This window comes from Phoenix dactylifera, chromosome 6 (genome assembly GCF_009389715.1).
Source record: "Phoenix dactylifera cultivar Barhee BC4 chromosome 6, palm_55x_up_171113_PBpolish2nd_filt_p, whole genome shotgun sequence".
Taxonomy (NCBI): Eukaryota; Viridiplantae; Streptophyta; class Magnoliopsida; order Arecales; family Arecaceae; genus Phoenix; species Phoenix dactylifera.
Genome location: NC_052397.1, coordinates 13643955 through 13670010, shown reverse-complemented (window position 1 = coordinate 13670010; position 26056 = coordinate 13643955). Strand labels below are relative to the sequence as shown.

The 26056-nt window shown below is 38.1% G+C and overlaps 2 protein-coding genes and 1 non-coding gene across 8 annotated transcripts; 1 reads left to right on the top strand and 2 right to left on the bottom strand.

Annotated features, from left to right (window-relative positions):
* The first annotated feature begins 302 nt into the window (after nt 1-302).
* Nucleotides 303-962, top strand: LOC103705331 (putative glycine-rich cell wall structural protein 1). The gene has a single exon (XM_008788997.2). The coding sequence runs from the start codon at nt 303-305 to the stop codon at nt 960-962; it is 660 nt and encodes a 219-aa protein (XP_008787219.2).
* A 3952-nt stretch (nt 963-4914) lies between these two features.
* On the bottom strand, nt 4915-5031 carry LOC113462598. The gene has a single exon (XR_003385324.2). It is a non-coding gene; the product is annotated as a U5 spliceosomal RNA (small nuclear RNA).
* An 895-nt stretch (nt 5032-5926) lies between these two features.
* Nucleotides 5927-23435, bottom strand: LOC103705270 (protein CONSERVED IN THE GREEN LINEAGE AND DIATOMS 27, chloroplastic). 6 transcript variants are annotated; one of them, XM_039127472.1, is made up of 7 exons: nt 22647-23435; nt 19944-20096; nt 19072-19149; nt 18093-18188; nt 16944-16979; nt 6446-6624; nt 5927-6363 (listed from the first exon to the last, which is right to left on the bottom strand). In XM_039127472.1, the coding sequence occupies exons 1-7, from the start codon at nt 22992-22994 to the stop codon at nt 6201-6203; spliced, it is 1053 nt and encodes a 350-aa protein (XP_038983400.1). In that variant the 5' UTR covers nt 22995-23435; the 3' UTR covers nt 5927-6200. The 6 variants fall into 6 exon arrangements, with proteins under 6 accessions (XP_038983400.1, XP_038983405.1, XP_038983401.1 ...); XM_039127477.1 differs by lacking the exon at nt 6446-6624; XM_039127473.1 differs by lacking the exon at nt 16944-16979.
* Nucleotides 23436-26056: the final 2621 nt, after the last annotated feature.

Here is a 26056-nt window from a genome sequence, read left to right as displayed (position 1 = left end):
ACACCTTTGCATGGCTACCTAGCTTCTATTGCATGGTCCAAGATCTCCATAAAGCAAGCTCTCAATCCCCTCAAAAATTATACGTAAGTCGACAGCTCAAAGGGAGACAACGGGTAGTGGAGGGGACTAGCAATAATGCACCTTCTATTAATTGCACGAATCTTCTTTATGTAAAGAAGCCGAGCTCCGACTCCTCATGCATGCACGTAGCTTGAGATTTACTCATCCTTCTCACTTGTAGTATTGCCTATAAAGAGGTGTTCTACAGACTTGTAATCTCATTGGTGAGATCTTGGGAGAAGATGAGGCGGTGCAACATTCTTTCGTGGCTGCTACTTATGCTATGCATTGGGGTGCTAATTAGCTACTTAGATGTGGAAGCAAGGGTGGGGAAGGCATTAGCTCATGAGGATAATGACTTGGGGAACGGAAACCAACCTTTATATAGAAGCTTGTTGTCAAACGGGGGCAATGGTGGAGGTGGCTTTGCCTCGGCAGACGGCGGTGGAGTTATGGGTGGTGGGAGTGGAAATGGAGAAGGCCATGGTGGAGGATCGGGTTATGGTACGGTAGGTGGTGGTGGTGGTGGTGGAGGGGGAGGACATGGCGGTGGCTATGGAGATGAAGAAGGAGAAGGACATGACGCGGGTGGTGGTTACGGTTCCGGAGGCGGTTTTGGTGGTGGAGGTGGTAATGGAGGAGGAGGCTTTGGCGGTGGAGGCGGTGGTGGGTTCGGCTCAGGCTCTAGCAGGGGCCAGGGAGGTGGCTACGGCTCGGGCTTTGGCAGTGGTGGTGGCTCTGGAGGAGGAAGTAATGGCGGTGGATATGGCTCCGGTGGTGGGGGTGGTGGTGGAAGTGGCTCTGGTGGCGGCGGCGTAGGTGGTGGGAGCGGCTATGGCTCAGGATTTGGTGGGGGTGGAGGGGTTGGGATTGGAGGTGGGCAAGGAGGTGGTGGAAAGTAGAGCTCCTCATGGTGGTAGTTTCTGCTGAGGTCCTGCGAGTCTTAGCATGACCCAGTAGAGACATATCTTGAGAATTAGAATAAGGGTTATTGTATCTGAAAGGCTCTAATTGTGTTATTGTAAGGGTCCTTAGTTTTCCTCCCTTTTTCGTGCTAAAGATTAATGTAAGTCCGTCTACCTTTCGTGCAAGTAATAAACCAGATGTTTAGAAAATTTCCCCAAGCATGAAGTCACATGAACACAATGGCATATATGGCTGGTAGACGTATCTTGAACATAAGCTTATTTCTCGCATTGATATTTCTGATTGCATGCATGATTGGGGCCGATGGTATGAGCATGGCGATGATGTAATCTACCAATAATGCTAGTTGCAATGGAATTTAGAGTGATATCCAAGGGATATATATTTCCAGAAAAGATATCCAAAGGACATGACATCTATCTCGTTGTTGAGGACCTAATAGATCGTGCCAAGCAAGGAATATTAGAAAAATTAAAGAACGGGATATTTTTAGATATCTATTTTTATTTGTTTTTGTTTTTTTGAAATATCAGATTTCAAACATCAAACTATTGATCCCAAATAAAATTGAGTCCGCTTGTACTTTAATTGTTTTTCTATCGAATAATTGAAGGCATGTCATGCAATGAGATGCAAGTAAGAGAAAGTTGAGAGATGCTTTAATCTCGCAGTCTTGCCTTTGAATTTACCTTTTAATCCATACTTGCCAACGTTTTCTTGAATGTGGACTCAATTGCAATTTATTAAATGTCAAAATTTAAAGGATTTTTTTTTTGCATACATACTCTCCTAAATATATGAAATTACATAAATACCCTTGTAAAATTACTATTGGCATATATATACACACACACTCTTTTAAATACTTATCTTGTATGTATATTTTTTATATGTATCCGTACCATCTAATGCCGTTAAAAAATAAATGACTTAAAATTAAAATGACTGAAATATCCTTACGACTGGACATGAAAAAAAAATTATAAGGGTATACATACAAATAACATATTTACGAGAGAATTCATGTAATTTTTTATATTTAGAAGAGCATACATTTAAATAATCCACTAAAAATAGATCAAAACTTGGCTGAGACTTGTCAAGTCTTTTAGGATTCAGTTGGATCAACAAGTCAGAAAAATAACAAATCACATTGTCAACTTCCCTTGCTTAAAATCTTGACTCTGTCAAGTTGGAATATTAGGTGATCATCTTGATAATTCTATTATTCATTTGATTTTGATATAATTATCATTATTGAATCTATGAGATTTATATACTCTTCATTATTTTTAAAAGGTTAAAGTATATCAAATTTAAATTAATTATAGATGCTTATATTAGTAAAATATTTTTTAATGATTTATAAATGTTGAGTTGTTGTTTGTTTGTTGATACGAGAATTTTGTAAAAGTAATATATGATTTATTCTATAAAAGTTGATATTAATATGAAATCATGCAGCATGATAATATTATTATTTTTTATTATTTAATTAAAAATAAGAGAATTATCTTTACTAGATTTTGATATTTTTTAATTATTTTTTTAAAAAATGAATACCCTCCTAAATATGCAAAATTATGTAAATATTCTTACAAAGTTGCTATTTGTGTGTGTATCCTTATAAAGTTATTCTGCCTGTCTATTTGTAAGAATATTTCAGTTATTTTAAATTTAAGCTGTTTATTTTTTAACAGCATTAGATTGTATAAGTATATATATATATATAAAAGAAAGAAATGAAGGATATACATGCAAAATAAGTATTTTATGAGGGTATACATATAAATAGCAACTTTATGAGGGTCTTCATATAATTTTGTATATTTATAAGGGTATACATATAAAAAAAACCAAATTTAAATCATTTGGCTAACATTGGTGAACAAGTATTAATTAAATAAACTCAAAACAAATCAATAAGTTCCCCAAAGATGAGACTATAATTTGATTTTGAAAAAATTACAGAGATACCCCTCTAAGTTTGGATCATTACACTTAGGCCCCAAAAGTTTAAAAAGTTTTAGTTAGCCACCAAAACTTTATTTTCTTAAGCAATATGAATTAATCCTCTATCTAGATCTTGACACCATTAATGGAGTCAGAAAAAGATCAGAATACTATTTAGAGAGACTGGGACATAGCTTTATGTAATCTAAGAACACTTCGTCCTCTATGATTCATCCACTTGCACAAATCTCAAAGTGCTCCATTTTCTATGATTCATCCAATTGCCTAGATCTCAAAATACTTCACCATCCATCTGCACAGATCTCAAAGTACTATATTTGGCATCCATCCGCCGCATAGATCTCAAAGTGCTCTATTCTCTATCATTCATCAGTGTGTACAGATCATAAAGCATTATATCCTTCATCATTCATCCACCTGCATAGATCTTAAAGTGCTTCATTCTCTATAATACTAGTAAGGTCTCTTTTTCATAATTTAGCTTTCCAATATAGCAAATTTTGCTTGTGGACTATGTCCAACTCTACTCGTAGTAGTCAAAATGGCCTACATTGAGTCTGAGAATTCTTCTGAATCAACAAAGCACTTCGTTCTCTATCATCTATCCAACCTGCACAGATCTCAAAGTACTTCATCTTCTATCATCTATTTACCAGCATAGATCTCAAAGCGCTTCATCCTCTATTACCTATTCATCTGCACAGATCTCAAAGCTCTCCATCCTCTATCATTCATCCACTCGTACAGATCTCAAAGCACTCTATTTTTTGTTATTAATCCACCTGCGTAGATCTTAAATCACTCCATCCTCCACCATTCATTCACCTACACAGATCTCAAAGTAACCCATTCTTTGTCATTCATCTACTTGCACAAATCTCAAAGTACTCATAGATCTCAAAGCACTCATTCTCTATCATTCGTCCGTCTGCATAGATCTCAAAACACTCGTTCTCTATCATTCGTCCGTCTGCGTAGATCTCAATGCAATCCAACTACTTACACAAATCTCAAAACACTCAATCCTTCATTAGTCGCGTGCTTGCATGGATCGTAAAGTGCTCCATCCACATGACTCTTCTTTCCTTCTTTTTCAATTCACCCCAAAACAAAAGTCCCTTACTAAGTTAGTAGGAAGAGTAATTCTAAAATTTTACAAAAGTTTAGCTATCGGATGATCCTTATATCACAATATTTTGTAATGGAGATGGACGATTAGGCCATATTGCAATGAATTTGAAGTTTTAGTCGCTATTTGACATTTTTTAGACTTTTGAGGTTTAAGTGTAAATAGCTCAAACTTTGAGGAGTGCTTCCATAATTTTTCTTTTGATTTTTGAACTTTAGTTTGATTGGCATGATCCTATTGTTTGTTTTATAGACCAAATACAAACTTTATTCCTAATCCTTGATCTTGATAGCCATTTCAATCCTAGTGTCTGTTCTATAAATATGTATTAAATTTACAAAGAAAATTATTTTAGAACACCATTAGTTTTTTTTTTTTTTTGCTAAAGAACACCATTAGTTCACATATTTTTTTTCCTCATAACTCAACAACTCTTGTCGTACCGATTCTTGTAAGTCATGCAGATCCATAAGACGCACTCATGGCTTATCTGAAAATATGAATAAGCCTATACAAAGTCATAATTTTCTTTTTTCCCATCAATATATGTTTCAACTTTCATTTTATACTTTAAAATTATTTTTTGTAAATTTTTTACACTCTACCTTGAGATTGCAGCCCACCTTTACACAGTACTATGATCAATTTCAAAAACTAAATGTACAATCAAATATATTTATAAAATTATATAAACAATATCTAAGAACGCAGTAACCAATTTAGTATTTTTCAAATAAATTTACTTTAGCCCAATTGTTTATTAGTTTGACCTAAAGCTTTTGGAAAGCGTCTCATATATGGTTTAAATTTGGTTTGCCGGGTCCTCCCCTTAGCAGGAAAAGACCCTCCAAAAATTAGCGTATGCTGCTTTATGTGGCGAGCACACGGTATTCTTTAGTAAAAGGCGAAAGAATAGTTCGCTCTGCGCTCACCACGCAGCTGCGTGGTTTGGGACTGGTCCATCTAAATGTATATAAAAGTTTACGGTGCGGGGCACTTAAGAATATTAGCCGATGTGGGACTAAACGCATACGCGGGACACTTGCCTACCTCCTTACTCCCGTATTAACGGCTCCCTGGTTTCTGCTCCCAGAGTACGACCTCAGTCGCGTCCTGGCTATTCCTCCTCCTCGGTCCAGGTATTCTTTCCCGATCTACTCCTATTTCTGGCTTAGAATCGTAAAACCACGGTTTGGAACTCATGTATGCTGGATTTTCTGCCTTGCATCTTGTCTCTAGTTTGTATTGGTGGGTTATTTGATAAGTCGGTACTGTATTGTTCGGGTAACTGTTCTTCAATCTCTGCAAAGAAAGGCATTTCTTGATTCATGTACGGTTTTTATCATATGTTCACGCCATCAATTATGCGATGTCTATGGAACCATCAAATATTTTGCATTTTAAATCAGTAGGAGAATGGGAAAAGCATGAGGTTTCCATCAAGTTAGATTGCAAGAGGGTGCACAATGCTACCCTAAGGAGGGATTAAATTTGAAGCTCCAACTTAGCTTTAGTTATTGAATGATGGTGGATATCTAGGAAGAAGAGTGTGGAGCTAGACTTTGGATGCTGGTTGTTGCTGGTAAGCATGGTTCTTTAGGGAATGCACGGGCTCAAGTTGGTCAAAGTTCTTCAAGTATTGGAACATTTCGTAGGTTTTTTCAACCAGTTGTAGATGTGAACCCTTGCATGTAATATTCCATCATAAATAAAAACAACAAGGTTTTCTATGATGTTACCTTTTGTTTCCAAAGTATGGTCCTTTGATGCTTTAAGAGACATATCTTTACCATTGAGCAGCAATTACCTCTCACTCATAAAAGTGGAAGCCTGGAATGATAAAATATTGGGCAATCCATACCTACCATGCCCATTAGTCAAACCATTGCTAAGCCACCATCTTTATGAAGAAATTACAAAGGAAAAGAAAAGAAAGGATGCATCATGTTTTAGGTGCACTGGGCTTGCCTTGTGTCTCCTCCTTGCAGCAAAAGCAACAGGAGGTGTGCTATTTAGTCAAAAACAACAAATATTTGTTTGTCAAAGCTTTTGCTAAGCATAGACAATCTATAAAGTATCATGTTCTGTTAAGAGATTGATGCTATGTGGGCTAATTCAGTAAATCATCCCACTTGCAGTACTGTCCGCCGGCTAAGGCACGATAAAATCTATCTCTGCAGTACACTGGCCTTCCATCAGCAGCCTTAGCTGCGGCAGCTGCTAGGTCGTCATCATCCTTCACTTCCACTGGTAAACTCAGCAACTCTTCTTTCCTAGAAGATAAAAGAAAAAAGAAAATCACTAAGAGGGAAGCCTAATTTGCATCCAATACCAGAACAGTAAGTGAATCTGTACCTTAAGTTGAATTTGTTCTTTGAAGAAGTTGGAAGATTCAAATTGTTTCCTTTTGCATCAAAAGCTGAATGGAGGAAGTCCTCCACTGGGGCAGCAAATATGAATAGCGATACAGCGGTAACAAGCAACACTCCAGTCCCAACTAATGTTTGTTTCAACAACTTAATGACCGGCTTTACCTATTTCAGAGGTTAGAGACATCTTTCAGGGAAACTGTCTACTTTTATTCATCTTTTAAGAAAATTTAGCTGCTAATGCATGAGATTTTGTGGGCGCAGGAAACATTATCTGCGAGATGTCATCCCAATAACTGGGTTATAAAGAATAGAAGCTCCATCTTATCTTTTTCTAGGGGAAATCTAATGTTCAAAAAGTTCTTTCTTTGAAACAGCAGAAAAAAGAGGGGAATTAAATTAATAGATAATAAGAGAAGAACAGGATGGTGGTGGTGGTGGGGTGTGTCACTTTGTATCTTTGAGTCTTAGGGGTTCCTCCTCTTCTTTTTAACCGCTGGAATTGTGGAACTTAAAAAAGTTACTCCTCATCTTTTTCACCCTTCTCATCTTCTTCTTTTCTCATATAATTTTGCGATTAATCTCAGTCTAATTCAAGATAATCTATTTTGGAGAGATGTAAAAATTCCAAAGGAAGTGGGCTTTGTGTAAAGTGGGAACAAGATTGGAACTTAATCATTTAATCCTAGTTGTTCATCTAGGTGCAGAAGGAGGTAATATAGTGAATAGTTTTCTTACTATCAACGAAAGGCAGCTAAACCCATGCCCCAGTCTGAGTTTAGAAAGATATGCCAGTAATAATTTCCTCTAGACAATCCAAGGTTACCAGAGTACCATCTTATCCATATTCTCTGTACCTCGGTGTCTAGTGGTTACCAAAAAATTTAGAAAAGGGGCCAAGCATTCAATAACTATAAGATGTCCAAAGGAAATTGAAAATTCATGGAGGACAGTTGTGCCCCACCCCTCTGGTTCTGTCCTTGGTTGTGATATAGCATGGAAGATTAAAGACTTTATCTGAAAAATGCTCGAGGACAAGGAGACTTATGTTTTTCTCAAGAATGGGAAAGAAACATAGTTTTGGCATTGTCAAATACTTATCAATCATGAAGTCTTTCTGTTTGCCATTAATTTCAAATGACTAGGCAAAGGTGGCGTACCAAATATTAGCAAGAATGCTCTAAGACCATAGCTTAGAATAGTCATCAATTTCCCTATTCCTGCTACTGATGCCCATGACCCAGAAAACAGAAAAAATGCTTTCTGATGCACTGGTATACAATTAAAAAGAGGCTTGTCAAATTGATGATTGGTTATTAGCTGTTCGCTAATATGGAGAACTGGAAATGGAGGAGGAATTACTTGTCATTGTAAGGAATCCTTTAAAAGGTATACTACTAGGAAGAGATTGCAGTTCATAGTATCTACTTTGAGGTGCTCCTCTGAGGTGGACGATCGAGATGTTTCAATGGCATCATTTATATAATTCTGAAAATATGACTATGGTAATTGATGCCACAAAAAAACTATCATAGGTTGATTTGTCCTGCTCAAGGGACATGATATACCTGAAGGGACTACCCAAAATATTTTAGTCACCTATCATGTTTTAGCCTGGTAAATGTGAAAAGCGAGGAGCCTGGTGGTTTCCAGGAAATAATAGAGGAACCACAACCAGTTCGATGAGCAACTTCTCTGGCTATTCTGTTTCATAGAGAGAAGGGATTAACCTGTGATAAAACAGGATAGGGGGAATTGAATGGTGCAGTATTCCTTATGATTATGCTTCAAAAGGTCTGTGGATTGATTCATTGACAAAGCGGAAGTTTGTATATTATTAAATAACATAGCAGCAGAATTAGGGCTAAGTACTATTTTCCTTGAATCAGTGCTACAAATAAAGCTAAGTGATGTCATAGGGGATCTATTCTTCAGCTTCTTTGCATTAAGTCCACAAAGTAAAACTGTTATGTGTGCTGAAATATTGAGAAAAAGAATAATAGGAGGGGAGAATAAGAAGAGGAGGGCGGTGGAATAGATGAAAAAGATGGAGTTCCGAGAGACCAAAGACCAAGATAGTGGGAGAAACCTCCGTAAAGGAGCTATTTTTATTCAAAATATTCCTTGAGTCATATAATATTCTCCCCTTCTTGTGGACTGCACGCTCCCAACATACCTATTGTGAACCCATAACTTGTATAGTTTGGCTTAACATAGGATTTCTAGTCAACTTAAAACTCCACTTCTTTAGAGCTAGTTGCTTCTTAATTAAATATAATTTGCATTGTTGTACATCTTTACATAGAAAGCCATGGAGATCATTACGAAACAAATTCCCATGTCTTGGAACCTTTCCTTAACCAACCTACATGTAAGTTATGAACTGGAGACAATAACCATACTCAGAATATGACCAAATGCGCATGTTTTGTGTTTGATGTAAAATGGAAAATGGGTTTTTGTGAGGGGGCCTGACTGCAATACATGGACACTAATATTCATGTTCAACAAGTTATCATGGAGTGCTTTAAGAATTTCAAAGAATGCCATGTATTGCAAGCTGGCTCCTAGTGGATTGTTACTCTATAATGGATCTAAACTGCACACGACTCAAAAACCTACTAGAGAAATAGCCCTAAAGTTTAGTAAAAAAATTGTAATAAAATACTAAGTACATGGACTTAGATAAAGGACTCCAAACACTCACCCAAAAAAGAAGAAAATAAAAACAAAAAAAGAAAAAGGTCAATTAAGTAGAAATAGACTGCAAACAATTTAAAATTAACTAAATCTGAAGTCAAAAAAAAGAAAAAAACTCTTAGCTACATTAATCTAGAAGAAGTAGAATGAAAGGTAATGCTCATAGTTTCATTAAAACTGTACTGGAAATAGTGCTGAGTGGGATATTGTACGGGATTAACCTTGCAATTCAAGAATGCCAAGTACATTGCTTTTGTTTAAAGTAGAGACCTCCATGGTGGTGTTGATGTTTTAAGGTGACAGCATATCAAAACTCTTTTCTTGAGTGATTGCAAAATTACAACAGAGAAGTGAACTAAGGCCCTGTTTGGGGGAGCTTTTGGAGGGCCAGAAAGCATTTTCTGGCCCTCCAAAAGTACTTTTAGATGAAAAACTATGTTTGGTAAATTTTTCAAAAAGCTGTTTCAGCTTTTGCGGGAAGCTGAAAACAGCTTTTGGGAGGAAGCTCCAATTTGGAGCTTTTGGGAGGAAGCTGTTTCAGCTTTTTCGGAAAGCTATATTTTTGACAAAAATGCCCATATTAAAATAACATAATTACATAGTTTATCCCTGTATAAACCTAAAAATCTGCTGGAGCCAAGAACCCAAGCCGTCAGACTCCCTTCCGTAAGAAAATGTATTTTTCTTTTCAATTTTTGTATGCATCTCTTGAACCACATTTTAGAAGAAAAAAAATTTTAATCCTTTTCTATACCTTCCAAAATCAATCTATTGTTTTTTTTTTATCATCAACCTCGCGGCCCATGCTGAGGTCCTCCTCGAGCGTGGACCATGAAGAAGAGCCCCTGGACCGCGAAAAATTATTTTATGAAAAATTATGAAAAATTATTATGGAAAATTATTTTATACTAATAATTATAATATTTTATATCTTTATTTTTGTATTATACTATAAATATAATATCATATTATATTATATCATAATACATTAATATGTTATGTTAAATAATTTAATATTATATTATATTATGGAAAATTAATTTATACTAATAATTATAATATTTTATACCTTTATTTTTGTATTATACTATAAATATAATATCATATTATATTATATCATAATACATTAATATGTTATGTTAAATAATTTAGTATTATGTTATATTATGAAAAATTAATTTATACTAATAATTATAATATTTTATACCTTTATTATTGTATTATACTATAAATATTGTATTATATTACATTACATTATAATACATTAATATGTTATTTTAAATAATTTAATATTATGGTATATTATGGAAAATTAATTTATAATATTAATTATAATATTTTATACTTTTATTTTTGTATTAAACTATAAATATAATATCATATTATATTATATCATAATACATTAATATGTTATGTTAAATAATTTAATATTATGTTATATTATGAAAAATTAATTTATACTAATAATTATAATATTTTATACCTTTATTTTTGTATTATACTATAAATATAATATCATATTATATTATATCATAATACATTAATATGGTATGTTAAATAATTTAATATTATGTTATATTATGGAAAATTAATTTATACTAATAATTATAATATTTTATACCTTTATTATTGTATTATACTATAAATATTTTATTATATTACATTACATTATAATACATTAATATGTTATTTTAAATAATTTAATATTATGTTATATTATGGAAAATTAATTTATAATATTAATTATAATATTTTATACCTTTATTATTGTATTATACTATAAATATTGTATTATATTACATTACATTATAATACATTAATATGTTATTTAAATAATTTAATATTATGTTATATTATGAGAAATTAATTTATACTAATAATTATAATATTTTGTACTTTTATTATTGTATTATATTATAAATATAATATATATTACATTATATCATAATACATTAATATGTTATGTTAAATAATTTAATATTATGTTATATTATCAAATATTAATTTACTCTAATAATTATATTACTATTATGCTATATTAACATAATATTATTTTATATTACAATAATATTATACTATATCGTATATTTATGTATTAATTTATGTTATGTTTTATTATGTTGTGTTGTATAATACTATGCAATGTCCTTTATGGTAATTTTGTCATATAAAAGTACTTTCTCAGTTTGTTTACCAAACACAAAACAAAGTACCACAGCACTTTACGAATGTAGTTACCAAACAGCAAACAGCTTTTTATAACAGCTCTACTTCAGACAGCTCTACTTCCAACAGCTCTACTTCCAACAGCTCTACTGCCAACAGCTCCCCCAAACAGGGCCTAAGTGTGTGATGTGGTTAATTTGAGAAGTAAAGAAAACAGAGAGGAGGAAAGGACGAAAGAAGGAGGAGAAGTCAAGAGATAGGGAGTTCTCGACAAAAGAGCCTTTCTCTATTGAATTCAACTGGCTATATTAATAGCCTTACATCCAACAGAAATCAAGCACGTTACAACTAATGCCAAAAGACTAGGAGTTACAGCTAAAGAGTAGAACTGGTGCTGAAGAATAGGAACTGCTTCTGGAACTGGAGCATGACCTGGTCTTCTCCAGCATATTTGATGCAGATGATGATAGCCAAGCACCCCACGTTCCAAGTGCCTGCCGAGAGTCAAGGAAAATGGAGCACGTAACATCCCCCCCCCACTCAAACTGTCCTTGTCCTCAAGGACGGAAATTGGGATAGGATTTGAAGAACCGCCACTCATTTTTCCAAGTGGCATCATCGGCTGAGGCTCCCACCCATTTGACTAGCACTTCAGATTTGGGGCGGTATTTCCCTTTCTGAATTTCACGTTAGGCCAAAATGGATTCTGGTTGGGGAAGGATGGAGGAGTCTTCCGCAACTGGAGGAAGGTGGGATGATGCAGGTGTAATGGAGCCTAAGTGCTTCTGCAACAAACTTACGTGGAAGAAATTGTGAATTTGACAGCCCTCTGGAAGGTCGCTTGTAGGCCACAGGACCCACCCTCTCCACTACCTGGAAAGGACCATAAAACCGTGGAGAAAGCTTCAAAGAATCCCGAAATGCAACTGTAGTCTGGCGGTAGGGCTGTAACTTCAAGTACACATAATCGCCGACCTCAAAGGATACCTCTAGCCTATGTTGATTGGCATGGCTCGTCATCCTCTCCTGAGCAAGACAAAGATTCCGGCGGAGATCTCGCAGGAGGGTGTCTCGGTCTTGGAGGTATTCTTCAACAGCCTGAACTCGGGCTGTGCCTGGGACATAAGTTAGCAGGTTCGGGGGTGGAGTGCCATAGATAGCCTCAAAGGGCGTGATTTTGGTTGAGGAATGGGTCGAAGTGTTGTAGCTGAACTCCGCCCAGGGTAGCCATTCCACCCATTTCTTCGGCTGTTGGCCTACAAAACAGCGAAGGTACTGCTCCAAAATTCGGTTGACAACCTCCGTTTGACCATCGGTCTGGGGATGGTAACTGTAACTCATACACAGGTTGGTCCGTTGAAGGCGAAATAAATTCTGCCAAAATGAGCTAGTAAAGACCTTATCTCTGTCACTGACAATGAAGGTGGGAACTCCATGCAGTCGAACCACATTGGCAACGAAGGCCTTCGCAACCATGGCAGCAGTAAACGGATGTTTCAAAGGAACAAAATGAGCATATTTGGAGAGACGATCTACGACGACCATAATGACGGAGTAACCATTTGCAGTAGGAAGCCCTTCAATGAAGTCCATTGATACATCAGTCCAGATCCGAGTGGGAATAGGCAGGGGTTGAAGCAATCCCGCGGGTTGCATGCAGTCAGACTTGCATTGCTGGCAGACCTCACAGGTTCTCAGGAATTCCTTCACAGTCTGTCGCATTTTTGGCCAAATGAAGCTTTGTCTGATTCGGTAAAGGGTCTTGTGGGTCCCAAAATGTCCACCGATAGGAGAGGAGTGGCTGTCGGCCAGAATCAAAGGAATCATAATGGAGGTGGGGCTCAAGAAAACTCTACCATGTTGGAACCAAACACCATCGCGTAGAATCAACTTGTGGGAGGCATTCTTGCTTGCTAAGGAGGCATAAAATGGATCCTGTTGTACCTCCATATGTAGTTTAGGCCACCAATCGGCATGAGGAACCGAAATAGAGAGAAATTGTACCTCCCCTATACGAGATAAGGAGTCCGCAGCCTGGTTCTCCGGCCCTTTCTTGTACTCAATAGTGTAGTCGTATCCCAGAAGTTTGGGAAGCTACCGTGTCTGGGCAGGAGTGGTAATGCGTTGCTCCAACAAATATTTAAGGCTCTTATGATCTGTGCGAACTGTGAATGGTTTCCCGAGCAGGTAGGGCCGCCACTTCCTGATAGCCTTGACTATGGCTAACATTTCTTTCTCATATGTGGACAGGGTGAGTGCCGTTCCTTTGAGGGCTTCACTGAAATAAGCGATGGGCTTGTTGTGTTGAGTGAGGACTGCTCCAATCCCGGCTCTGCTGGCATCACATTCCACCACGAACGTTTGGAAAAAATCCGGTAGACATAAGGTTGGTGGGGTAGTGAGGGCTTGTTTGAGCTGATTGAATGCCGTCTCTGCCTCTTCAGTCCAGTGAAATTTCTCTTTGGTCAAGAGCTTGGTCATAGGTGCTGCCATGGTGCCAAAGTTGCGGATGAATTTCCTGTAATAGCCTGCTAAGCCAAGGAATCCCCGGACTTCCTTGGCCGTAGTGGGTGTGGGCCAAGCCACCATAGCTTGTACCTTGTCGGGATCGACGGATACTCCATCTTCAGTGATGATATGCCCCAAATACTTAACCTGTTGAACCCCAAAATGGCATTTCGATTCCTTGGCAAACAACTGGTGAGAGGATAAAATCGTAAGGACAAGATGCAAGTGAGTAAGGTGATCTTCCCATGATTTTGAGTACACCAGGATGTCGTCGAAGAACACTAGAATGAACTGTCGTAGATAGGGGCGGAAGAGGTCGTTCATGAGGCTTTGGAAGGTTGTCGGGGCGTTAGTGAGCCCAAAAGGCATGACAACGAACTCATAGTGTCCCTCATGAGTTCGAAACGCTGTCTTCGGAATATCATCTTCCTGCACACGAATTTGGTGATACCCAGACCGGAGATCCAATTTCGAATAGAACTTAGCCCCATGGAGCTCATCAAGCAATTCATCAATCACAGGTATTGGATACTTATCTTTGATTGTAATGTTGTTTAGAGCCCGGTAGTCAATGCAGAATCGCCAAGTGCCATCTGCCTTTTTTATCAACAAAACTGGTGAGGAGAAGGGGCTCTTGCTTGGTCGTATGAGTCCAGAGTCTAAGAGCTTCTTTACCATTCGTTCGATCTCTGTCTTCTGATAGTATGGATATCTATAGGGTCGTATGCTGACTGGTCCTGTGTTGGTCTGGAGTGGAATCCGGTGGTCTTGCTGGCGTTTTGGTGGAATACTGGTTGGTGAGGCGAAGATCCCTGCAAACTGGTCCAAGAGTCGTTTGATCTCGGGAGGATATGGAGGTGTTGGCGGCGTTAGGCTGACTTGTTGGATCTGGAAGAAGAACCCCATCTCTTGCAGGCCTGAATGCTCCTTGTTGTTGAGAGCCTCAATGCTAGATGCCTCAGCCATCCGTCCCAGTCCCTGAAGAGTATGTTTGACTCCCCCGATTTTGAAGGTCATGGTGAGGTGTTTGTAGTCCGTTTTGACTGGTCCAAGGGTCTCTAGCCACTGCACTCCTAGGACTACCTGACATGCTGCCACAGGAAGGACATAATAATCAACAGTGATGGGAATACCTTGAATAGCTAACATGATCCCTCGGCATTGGCCAGCACATTCTATTCGTTCCCGATTGGCAACCACCACCTGAAGTTTCTTGTCTCGGATGATCGGTAGGCCAAACCGAGTTGCAATTGTTTGGTCGATGAAATTATGGGTGCTGCCCCCATCGATCAACACCATCAGGTTCTTGTTTTTCAGCTTCCCCAAGACTCGAATGGTTTGGGGATGTTCAGCTCCGGCAATAGCATGAAATGAAATCTCAGGCGTTACCTCTGTAAGCTCCGCTCCTTGCTAGGTTTCTTCAAAATTTTCATCCTCCTCGTAGGGGGAATCCTCGATCATGAACAATTGGGGCTGCTCACAGCGATGGCCAGTGGAGTACTTCTCGTCACAATAGTAGCATAGTCCCTTCTCTCGGCGTTCCTGTGCTTCCTGATTCGTGATTCGGCGGAACGGAGCGAGCGAAGGAGTGGTCCCAGCTCCTGCCCGTTGATTAGGAGTCGGACCCAGAATCCCAGGTGAAGGATTGGAGGTCCCTCTCGGCATTGTTGGCACTGGTAGTATGCGGCTGGTCGAGGTGGGTTTGCGTGGAAGCTGGTTGCGTTCCTCAATCAGTCGTGCCACTCCAATCGCATCTGCCAAGGTTTTGGGCCGTTTAATCTTGATGTCTAAGCGGATTTCGTCTCTTAACCCTGCGATAAAACAGCCGATTAGGAATGACTCTGGGAGGCCATCAATACGGTGGGAGAGTCGTTCAAAAGCTTCCTGATATACAGCCACAGTTGTTGTTTGTTTCAGTCGAGTCAAGGCCTCTCTAGGATCGTCATATTCAGTTGGACCGAATCTGAGTGAGATGGCCTTCGTGAGTTCGTCCCATGAGAGTGGTCCTCGGAATTTCGTCAACCATCGGTGCCACTGTAACGCGATGCCTTCGAAGTGGAATGAGGCTAGCTGCACTCGTTGTTCCGCTCCAATGCCTTGAAATTCGAAGTACTGTTCTGCTCTGTAGATCCAGCTAATCGGGTCGTCTCCAGTGAATTTCGGGAATTGCAGCTTGAGTTGAGGTGGTTGTGAATGATCGCAGCCGGCAGCAGAAAGCGGGCCGTGTGGCCGACGGGAAGAGGATTCTTGTGCGAATGGGTTGATTTCAGGTGTGATGGCTTGGGATCGTTGGACGGAGCGAATGGCTTGTAATTCTATGAGGATGGTTTGTAAGGCTGCATTGAGTTGGTCAAAGCTTGTCTCATGCCGAGCCAAAGTCTCATTGACTTCGTTGCGAAATTCGGCATTAGATTTCCCACGGGTGTCCATGGGTTGTAAGGCTCTGATACCAAATGATGTGGTTAATTTGAGAAGTAAAGAAAACAGAGAGGAGGAAAGGACGAAAGAAGGAGAAGTCAAGAGATAGGGAGTTCTCGACAAAAGAGCCTTTCTCTATTGAATTCAACTGGCTATATTAATAGCCTTACATCCAACAGAAATCAAGCACGTTACAACTAATGCCAAATGACTAGGAGTTACAACTAAAGAATACAACTGGTGCTGAAGAATAGGAACTACTTCTGGAACTGGAGCATGACCTGGTCTTCTCCAGCATACTTGATGCAGATGATGATAGCCAAGCACCCCACATTCCAAGTGCCTGCCGAGAGTCAAGGGAAAATGGAGCACGTAACAGTGTGGTCTGTAGGATTATATTATGTTTTAAGATTTCTTGATTGACTTATTTGGATTTAACATTTCTTATATACCAGGTCTTTCTGTTTCCTTGCTTTCTTCTTCATTTCCTTAGCACGTGTCTGTTCTCATGTTAGGTTAACAGCATGAATTTTCGGATGTGATGCGATTAAGCACAAGAATTAACTAAGATATTGTTTAGTCTTCCCCCCTTTTGGTGAGTGAGTAAGGTAGAATTGCTGAAAGTAACAGGCTTCCTCTACAAATGCAAATGCCACAGAATAATGAAGAGGTTTATGCATATCAGTGTGTACCTTATAGGATCCCAGCAGCCTGTCACGAGCCAATATCTAAGATAAAAGACATGTTGTAAACATTGTCTTAGAACCATGACAAAGTTTCTCAAATGCTCTGCAACTTAACTCAAGTACTAGCTTGGTTGCATCAAGTAGTTGAATTTTTCATGCTCATATCACATGTCATCATTTAATTCAGCTAGAAAGGCAGTGAAGTTACATTAAATTAATGGGATGGGCTATATGGGAACTTGTACAAGGCTCTACTACAAAGATGTAAACATGCAATGAAGGTTGAAAGGTCAAAACATAAGGAATTTCTGCTGGCTATTATTGGAAAAACTATAGTAGATTGACATTTTGAATGTGATTGTTTTAATAAAAAAGGCTTTGATGATCATAATCTTCACTCAAGATTTCATTTGAAAACAGCAGGATATTTAAAATATTTAAATGCAATAGTCATTGAGAAGGTTTCTAAAACTATGAACAATTGATCAAAAAAGTATTTTATTGCTCCATGTATAACCTTATGGGCGACTTGATGATGTGGTTTTTGAGGAGTTTCTCTTTTCAAGAATGGACCAGTAATTATTATGTTTTCTTAAACCTCAGTGCATAAATCCCAATAACTGTTAAAGCTTTGAATAATGACAATGCCGGACCCTGATGTATATTTTTCATTCTTTTCTGATAGTCAATTAACTTTATGTTTTAACTTGTATCTTCTTGGGACATAGCCATTTAGAAATGAGTAATGGCAGTGCTCTCTCTCTCTCTCTCTCTATGTGTGTGTGTGTGTGTGTGTGTGTACATGTGCATGTTTGTCTGTACCAACCCTCCCCCACCCCCACCAAATGTGTATGCATGTGCTGGGTGAGTGCATGTGGCATGTGCACTTTTTGGGAGTCAGGGGCTTGTTGTTTGAATGTCTTCTTTCATAGCTATGAATTTGGATATTTGTAGACCTCATATTATGTCCAATAAATGCATGGAAATCTTTATAATTTTAGATATATAGTGTGCTCTGTTCCATGTAGGCAAGCTAAGCTTCAATATTGTAATCAGAGCTCTAGCAATTGTCTTTTGCTTCCTTACTGTTGTTCATTCCTTAATATGGATTACTTTTCATTAATAGGCTTGCTTCTATAATGGTTGTGCACTAACCTCTGGTGGCTTTACCCACATCTGCCCATCGTACCACCCACTTTCCTCATAAGGTATCACTGCTGAAAGCAGCCTATCACCTACATAACTCCATCCCTGTGCAATTAAAATGCATAGAAAAATCAGTGATTTTACCATTACAACTGTTTTTCAACAAAACATAAATTCAATTTTATAACTGAAATTAGCATCTCAGATATGCCCCCACCCTTCTTCTCCAAGCGCAGAAAAGAGGAGAGGGGAGAGGGGAAGGATTTACTTTATCTGGCATGGGTATTAGGTTCTGCTAGTTACGTCGGGTCCTTTAATACTCCTTTCCTTATGAAGTCTCAAAGACTCAAACCGACCTCTTTCTGACCTAACTTTGTATGGTAACTACTAATTTCTGTTGTGGCACATTTACACACTGTTTGTGGCTGCAAAACTATTGTATTGTTGAACATATATAGGGGCCATTAAACTAATATATATTTTAATTGTCCACTTACACTTAAAATTGAAAAGAAAATCTCAACACATAGAACATGTGTATGCTGTATGCATACACACTATTTCTATCCATGACAGTAAGTGATAATATGACTTCCTTATCCTAATCCAGAATGCAGGGGACAACTTAAAGAACAATTCTTATGTCTAGATGATAGCATAGAAATTTCTGTGCTGGCTCGAGATATCTGCATTTCCCTGCTGAAGCTGTCTCATCACTTTTGTATGACAGTCATGTCGGCATCACACCCAGGGCAAAGCAACTCCTTAAATGTACACGAGCATTTGGAAAATATTTCCTACTAAACATTGCTAATAGCTCTAAGTGACATTGTTTAAATTATTTTAATGGTTCTAGTTATGTCAAGTGGTAAATTTTCAACAACCTGTGTCATTAATGTACAGCCTTGTCAGGTGGAAAGTTACTTTCTTTTAATGTGTTATTTTTCTATTTTATATTTTTATGAACAATATCTAGAATTGAAGATACCAGATATATTCGCAGTACAACCAGAGACACCAGGAGAAGAGTTCCAGTCCCAGCAGCTAGGACAAATTTCAATGGGTCCTGCATGCCACCAAAAAGGAAAAAAAAGTTGAGTCATTCGTAGAAAGAAATTGCTATTCTACAGATGACCCTAGCAGTTATGATTTTAGTTGCATGTAGTTTTAAATTAGTTTTTAAACAACATGTAATCTAGCAAAGGAACATTCTGTTTTCTGACTTGACTTTCCAGCTCATTTTCTGTAATAAAAAAATGTTGAATCTCATTTCTATAAAAGTGGGAGTTAAATTTTTTTAATCATTCTGCAGGGATTAATCCAGTTTATGACGAATAATTAACAGGTAAAGAATTATTTTCCACTAAGAAATAAGAAATTGAATTAGAGCATTCTGTCATCCATGATATCAATAACATTAATGTGTGTTCTTTTAGTCCCCATTGCATTTCTTTAAGCTAGGTCTAACCAATTAAGTAGTACAATTTTTTGTCATGATTTCCTTCCTTTTTACAAAATGACAATGATTCAGTTTTTTTTTTTCCCATGACAGAATATGGTAAAAATCTATGTACCTTGGCTGGCTTGTAGATTTTTCAAATTTCAGTGTTTTATTTATTTATGCTCCAAAATAAAATAAGCATCCAATTATACTCTTTCTTGCAGCATCAATACTGTAGTTGTTTGATATAGTTTGGACAGCCAATCATTATGACCTGTTGACTACTCTAGCATGTAAATCTTTGCCTTGTCATTTGAATTTCTTATGAAAGCAAGCAATCTGTACTTACCTTTTCTATGACACTTTGAATGTTTAAAAGACTTTGTATTAGTATGATGAGGATATGTATTATGACATACCTTGGAAGGGTTAAAACTTGCAGCTGCTATTGGTGCCCCTAGAACTGTAAAAGTTACCAGCCACAAGCTTCCAAGGCGAAGAAAAAGTGACCGTGGACTTAGGTCACCCCATGAGTAAAGGATGCTATTTTTCAACAAGGAATACTCGTTTACCTATCATACAGAATCATAAGCATGTGGAGAATGAAAACTATGTTAGATGATAACAATGCAAGAATTGGAAGCAATATTAACATGTCTAATGTTGCACTTAGATAAGCACACCATGAGCTGTAAGACATTTAATGTGAATAGAATCAATCAGTTCGCATTTCGTGCAATGGTGATTGCAGTAGCATGATTTTAGCCAAGCAGAGTTACTAAAAGATATTTCTATAAATTTCTAAAGTGGCTTCTGAAGGAAAAGGTTGTTGTGTACCGGTTACTTCTGAAGAGTATGAAAGAGGCAACATAACTATTAATGATAGCTATTTTGCCATGGAGGCCCTTATTGTTGCCATCAAAATTTATCCTATGCTCTGTTTTATCGTAATCCGCATTATGGCAAATCATCTGACACATGGGCTCCATTTGTCAACATGACCATATTATGGCAAAAGTTATTCCATCATGTGCCTTTTTCTCCATTATAATTCTCCTAGATACACCTTTAACATAACTAACTAGTCTTTTCTCATTATTATAGGATTGATAAATTTTAGGAATGACCCGTTTAGTACAAAGCATTTCACATGAGCTTCCCATTTAGGCTTTTTGCAACCTACGGAAGAAGTTGGGAATCTGGACCAGCAGTGGACAGGCCACCTTTCAGTTGGGTCATGAATGCTCCTGCATTTTAAGAAGCATCTCGCTTAACCGAAGAATATCTCAAACAAAATTTTCAGTAAAACACTATATTCCTGGATGTATGGTTTTAGTAACTTTTATGCTAGACTGAACAACTCATATTTTGTCTTTGTTGTATTCATGTTAATGAGGTTTTGTCCGACTACCACTGATCCAATTTATATTTCTTTTCGTTATCTGGGTATACTTCCAGGAATATGGACAATCTAATCTTGAACCAGTCTCATAGATTTTTTTTCTGTATGTCTTTCATAAAGATTTGATATTTAATTGTACTTCATATGTAGTTTTATATTTTCATTCAAGTTGCAGTTGTTGCTCCGCAGTCTTGTCTCTTCTTTATATCTGGAGCATGAGCCGCATAAGATCCATGATTCAAGTGACATGTTCCCCTTGGATACAAGCCTAACAACTTACATGTACTCTATAGAATCTTCATTAAGATAGGAGGTCGTTTCCTGTTTCCTATGATAATCAGTTATCTATCTCCTACCCAATTCTACAGAACCTTGTATTGACCCACCTACAGCAGATGAGGAAAAATGATTTAGATACAGCAATCCTTAATGTGATTAAACCTGTTCAACCTCACGGCAGATGTCACCTGATGGTCAAGAAGTCCTACGAGTATGGGATGGTTGAACTCAGGGATTAGTTATGTTTGTCTGCAATGTTATGAGTACTAGCTCCTTTAAATAGTTTGTATTCCATTAAGAAAGTATGCCTACATATTTTCAGACAGGTGCTTTGGCACTGCTATTATGATGAAGTATGCCTACATGTTTTCAGACAGGTGCTCTGGCACTGCTATTATGATCTTTCAGTGATTTTTTCTAGTCATCATTGTACTATAGGTTGTAGTTTTGTTTCCTGCTTATATATTGTCGAGATGTGGCTGTGGACAGGCAATTGCAGGGAGAGAATCCTTTCGAACGAGAATTTTGTTGTCTTTATTTTACTCAATAATTATTTTCAAGTTACCATCTCGACCAGAGGAAGCTAGTTAGGTCAATCATCTATAGCGATTTATTGATTCAAAAAACTAATCAGGCTAATACTAGATGCCTCTCTTTCCAAAACTAAATTCAGGGCTTCGTGTCCCTCAGCTTTGCTCCGACTAAATGAATGCCTTAGTTCTGAGAACTGGTAAAAATATTTACTTCATGAGTCATATATGTAGGGGTTTGAGCCATGGTAGTTCTCTTCCTTTTCCGACAGATTTATTGCATCGTTCACAGATAATTATTATGCCTTCCTTGATTTCTTTTGAACTTTAGCATGGGGCCATAATTTTAATTTATCAGAATTTTTCTCAAGAAATCAAGAACCATCAAGCATAAGGCTAATATTCATTTGATATTCAAAATGCAAAGTGTTTGTTTGAAGGATATTTCCTTTCTTGTGAGTTCAGGCATCACATTTGACAGGCCAGATTTAGGAAAGGTGTTAGATTGCTGTTATGAGAAATGATTCAAGCTAATTTCTTCTCTCTACTCGGGGAGGAGAGGGTTTGTCTAGTGTATACAAAATCTGCTTCGGCTAAAACCACATGCAAAACCATAGGGGAAGGTAATGAAAAATTTTTAGTTATGCGGTTGTGTGTGCAGCTGATTTGTGTTGTTCCAAGAGTTTGGCCCATCTCTCAGGACTCTTGAAACATACAAAATTTTGGAAGTTTAATGACCTCACAAGTAAGCTTCTCTTGACTTTTCTATCTCATTCAAAGTATACCACTACACTTTCAGAAAAAAAAATCAATCATTTTGTGCTTTCATCAGATGATTTATAGTTGCTACTCTACTGACCAGGATCCAAAGACTGTTTACTTCTGATATGATCCAGGTATGACATGCTCACCGGTCTCTGCTCGAAGGGGACTTCAATCTCCAAGCCAGGATCCCATCTTTGGCCAGCAAATCCACCCGCACCACCTTCAGCCTCATCTTTCAAGGCCTTGACAATGCTCACATGGTTCCACCTCGACGAGCAGTTCACTCGCCAAACTCGAAGAACCTGCTCGTTCCGATAGCCTCCAGAACATGGAAGTCTGTTGTCTCTGATTGCATGGCCGGAAATCTGTAGCCGGAGCATAGTTTTCAGCACATAGCTCATGATACTCTCAGTTTCATTTCTTCCAAGCCAACTAAAAGAAGACCATATCCAGCGAGAAAAGAAGGTTGCTATGTTTTGTTTGTGGCCATGCATCTTTTACGTGGTAGGAATAATACTGAGCTGGAAAATTTTGTGGCCGTTATCTACGGAGAGGCAGCTGTTGTCTTAGTTTCTATGCACCAAATGCATGATATGGACATTATGGAGAACAATAGCTGCTTTCTGATTGGAGATCCGAGGGTTCTGGGAGAATGTTTGATATGGGTGCAGCTTAGGTTCAGATTTCATGGTTCTGGAATAGATCTTATGTTATTTTTGTGGTCCTAAGGGAGCATATGGGAGAAGCTCTCCAACACGTGGCATGTGGTTTCTTCACACGTTGCCTCTGCGTGCAGTACCTTAAGAATTGCCAACTGGGCAGGCACACATCATCAAGTCTAGCAAGATGGCTAAATAAAGGATTTATTTTTCTTAATTTTACTACTTCCCAAACTCAGTTTATCTTGGCTGCTTCATATATAAATTATAAGCTGGTACATGCTGTGCTTGCACACTTCATGAACACTTATCCAGAATTCTGAATTTGTAAATATTTCGATACAATTTTTTTTTTCTTTCTGTGAACAACCTGTTGGACATAATTCTATACACGTTCATTATCAGGCTAAGGGTTCAAATCTATTTAAATCTAATTACAAATATCATGATCAACTCATGGTCAGCTCCAATGGATTCGTGTTACAATATTTTCTAGTTTACATAAGTTATGAGTCGAGTCCGCTTTGATACCATTTGTAACAATATAGGATTTCACCTAAAATGGCTAGTTGGAAGGTATTATTTGAGTTTTTGATTCTGTTTAAGTACTGAAGATCTATCCGGCGAATAATCGATGTGGAGCTAAATACGCGTCCGTATGAATCTTTACAATAATATTTATCAAATGGTTTACATTGCAATGGAGTTATTGTAGTAGTAGCATTGATGGTTTACAACCTAGCAAGGCAGGAGATGTTCCTTAGTCGCAAAATGTTGTAGCTGCAATTAGCTACCATGCACTGCCCCACCCTCCATGTTCATGGAGCCTGTGGCCTGGATGGACTACGTACAACAAAATTATAAGCCTGCTCAGCTTGTGCCATTCTACTAAATTTGGCTAGTTCAAATGCTGCTCATCAACCAAGATGAAGCGCAAATTTCAAAAGCGGCTCGCCGAAAAGAAAAAAAAAAATAAGGGAGAAAAGAGAAAGAAAATCTACAAGTCGCCAAAGGAATTTCCAACAAGCATCATATGATAAAAGGCATGCATGTAGTGATCTTGATCAGACCAGATGAGTTGAATGTTAGGTTGGTACCAGCAGAAATTTCTTTTAGAAAGCCGAAAATTAATGTCATTGCAAGGTCATTTTAAGCAGCAAACCAAGACAATGATAGTTTACAACTGAAGTTATTCTTCTTTAAAACATTTTATGATCTAGACAATAAAGATGAATCAGAAACAATGTCTACTTTCTGAGAATGTATTCGATGACATTAGGAAATAATAGGCCTGTTAACAAGCCGAGCCGAGCCCGAGCCTCCGCAGTGCAACAAAAAGCAGCAACCCAAGAAAATGATAGTTTACAACTGAAGTTATTCTTCTTTAAAACATTTTATGATCTAGACAATGAAGATGAATCACAAACAATGTCTACTTTCTGAGAATGAGTTCAATTACCGTAATTGATTAGGGAATAATAGGCCTGTTAATGAGCCGAACTGAGCCGAGGCTCGGGCTTGGACTTGGGCTTAGTACCGAGCTCTGTATTAGGCTCGAGCTCGGGCTTGCTTGGCAAATCAATGGCTCGGGCTTGAGCTCGTAAAACTCGTTTCAATAACAAGCTCAAATCCGAGCCCGAGCTCGATAAATCTAGCTCGGGCTCAGGCTTAAGCACGATACTTTTTTTTTCTAGTACGTAGAATTTTTTTTACTTTTATGCTTCCGTCTAATAGAAGTATGTCTAGAATTTTTATAGGACGGTCCTCTATCACGAGAAAAGAAGAAAATGGGCGAAGAAAGACTTGAGGGATTGACTTGTCTGTTGCAGAACAAAGGAGGAAAAGTCTCCCTTTTTTTGTTTATTTGTTTGAGAAGGAACGTTGTAGAGAAAGATGTATCGACCGGCAAAATAAGCTCGGTTTTTAGAAATTAAGCATCCATTAACGTGACGAAGGCAAATGATGAGAGCTCATAAATCCAAATAAACCGTCAATCGAGCTACCGTTCCCTGCTCAGTTATTCGGTTCCATGCGGTACTCAAGAGTTGGAGTACGGGTGCTGGGTGAGCGTCGGGTAAGGCCCGGTGCGACTCAGTCATTTCATAGAGCACCACATCTGCGCGCAGAGTGGGACAGCAAGATTCAGGAGGCGGACAGGGTGAAGTCGGCCATGGATCCAGAGTTCTGGAGCTGCCTTCTCCTTTTTCGGCCGTCTATCGCCACCCACGTCCCCGACTACGCCGGGATCCGCCGCCTCTTCCTTCATCGCAAGGCCCAGTTCTTGCCGTTGATCGATCGCCGCAAGGTGCCTTTTTATTTGATCCATTAGTTGTCGTTTGTAGCCTGAATGGATCTTTAGCGGATTCTTGCCAAGGATGTGGTGAAAATTGTGAAATCTTTGCATCAAATTGAGTTGAACGAATGAAGATGCAATTGCAGAGGGTATGTGCCGTTTAGGAGACTAGGAGAGCCGGTTGGATGTAGGGTTTCCAAATGAATTCCGATCTTATTTGGTCGTGTTAAGTTATGAGGTCATTTGGGCTCGTGAGCTACTCGGACTTGAGCTCGGGCTCGGACTTGAATTCAAACGGGCTTCATTTTGAGCTCGGGCTCGGACTCGTTTAACTAACAAGTCGAGCCCGAGCCGAACTTTTACCGAGCTGAGCCCAAGTAGCTCGGCCTGTTAACAGCTCTAGGGAATAAAACCTTTTTTCTCTTGTGGATTGATGTTCCTAATTCAACTATGCTTCGTTAGTTGGTGCTAATGTTATGGGCTGTGCTTACATAAAAAGGATGTAATCTGAGGTTTTTTTTATATGAATAGAAAAAAAGAGTGGGATCCGTTTCTCTCCAGAGGAGAGATATCTAGCTCTTTATTTTAAAATCAATAATGAAAC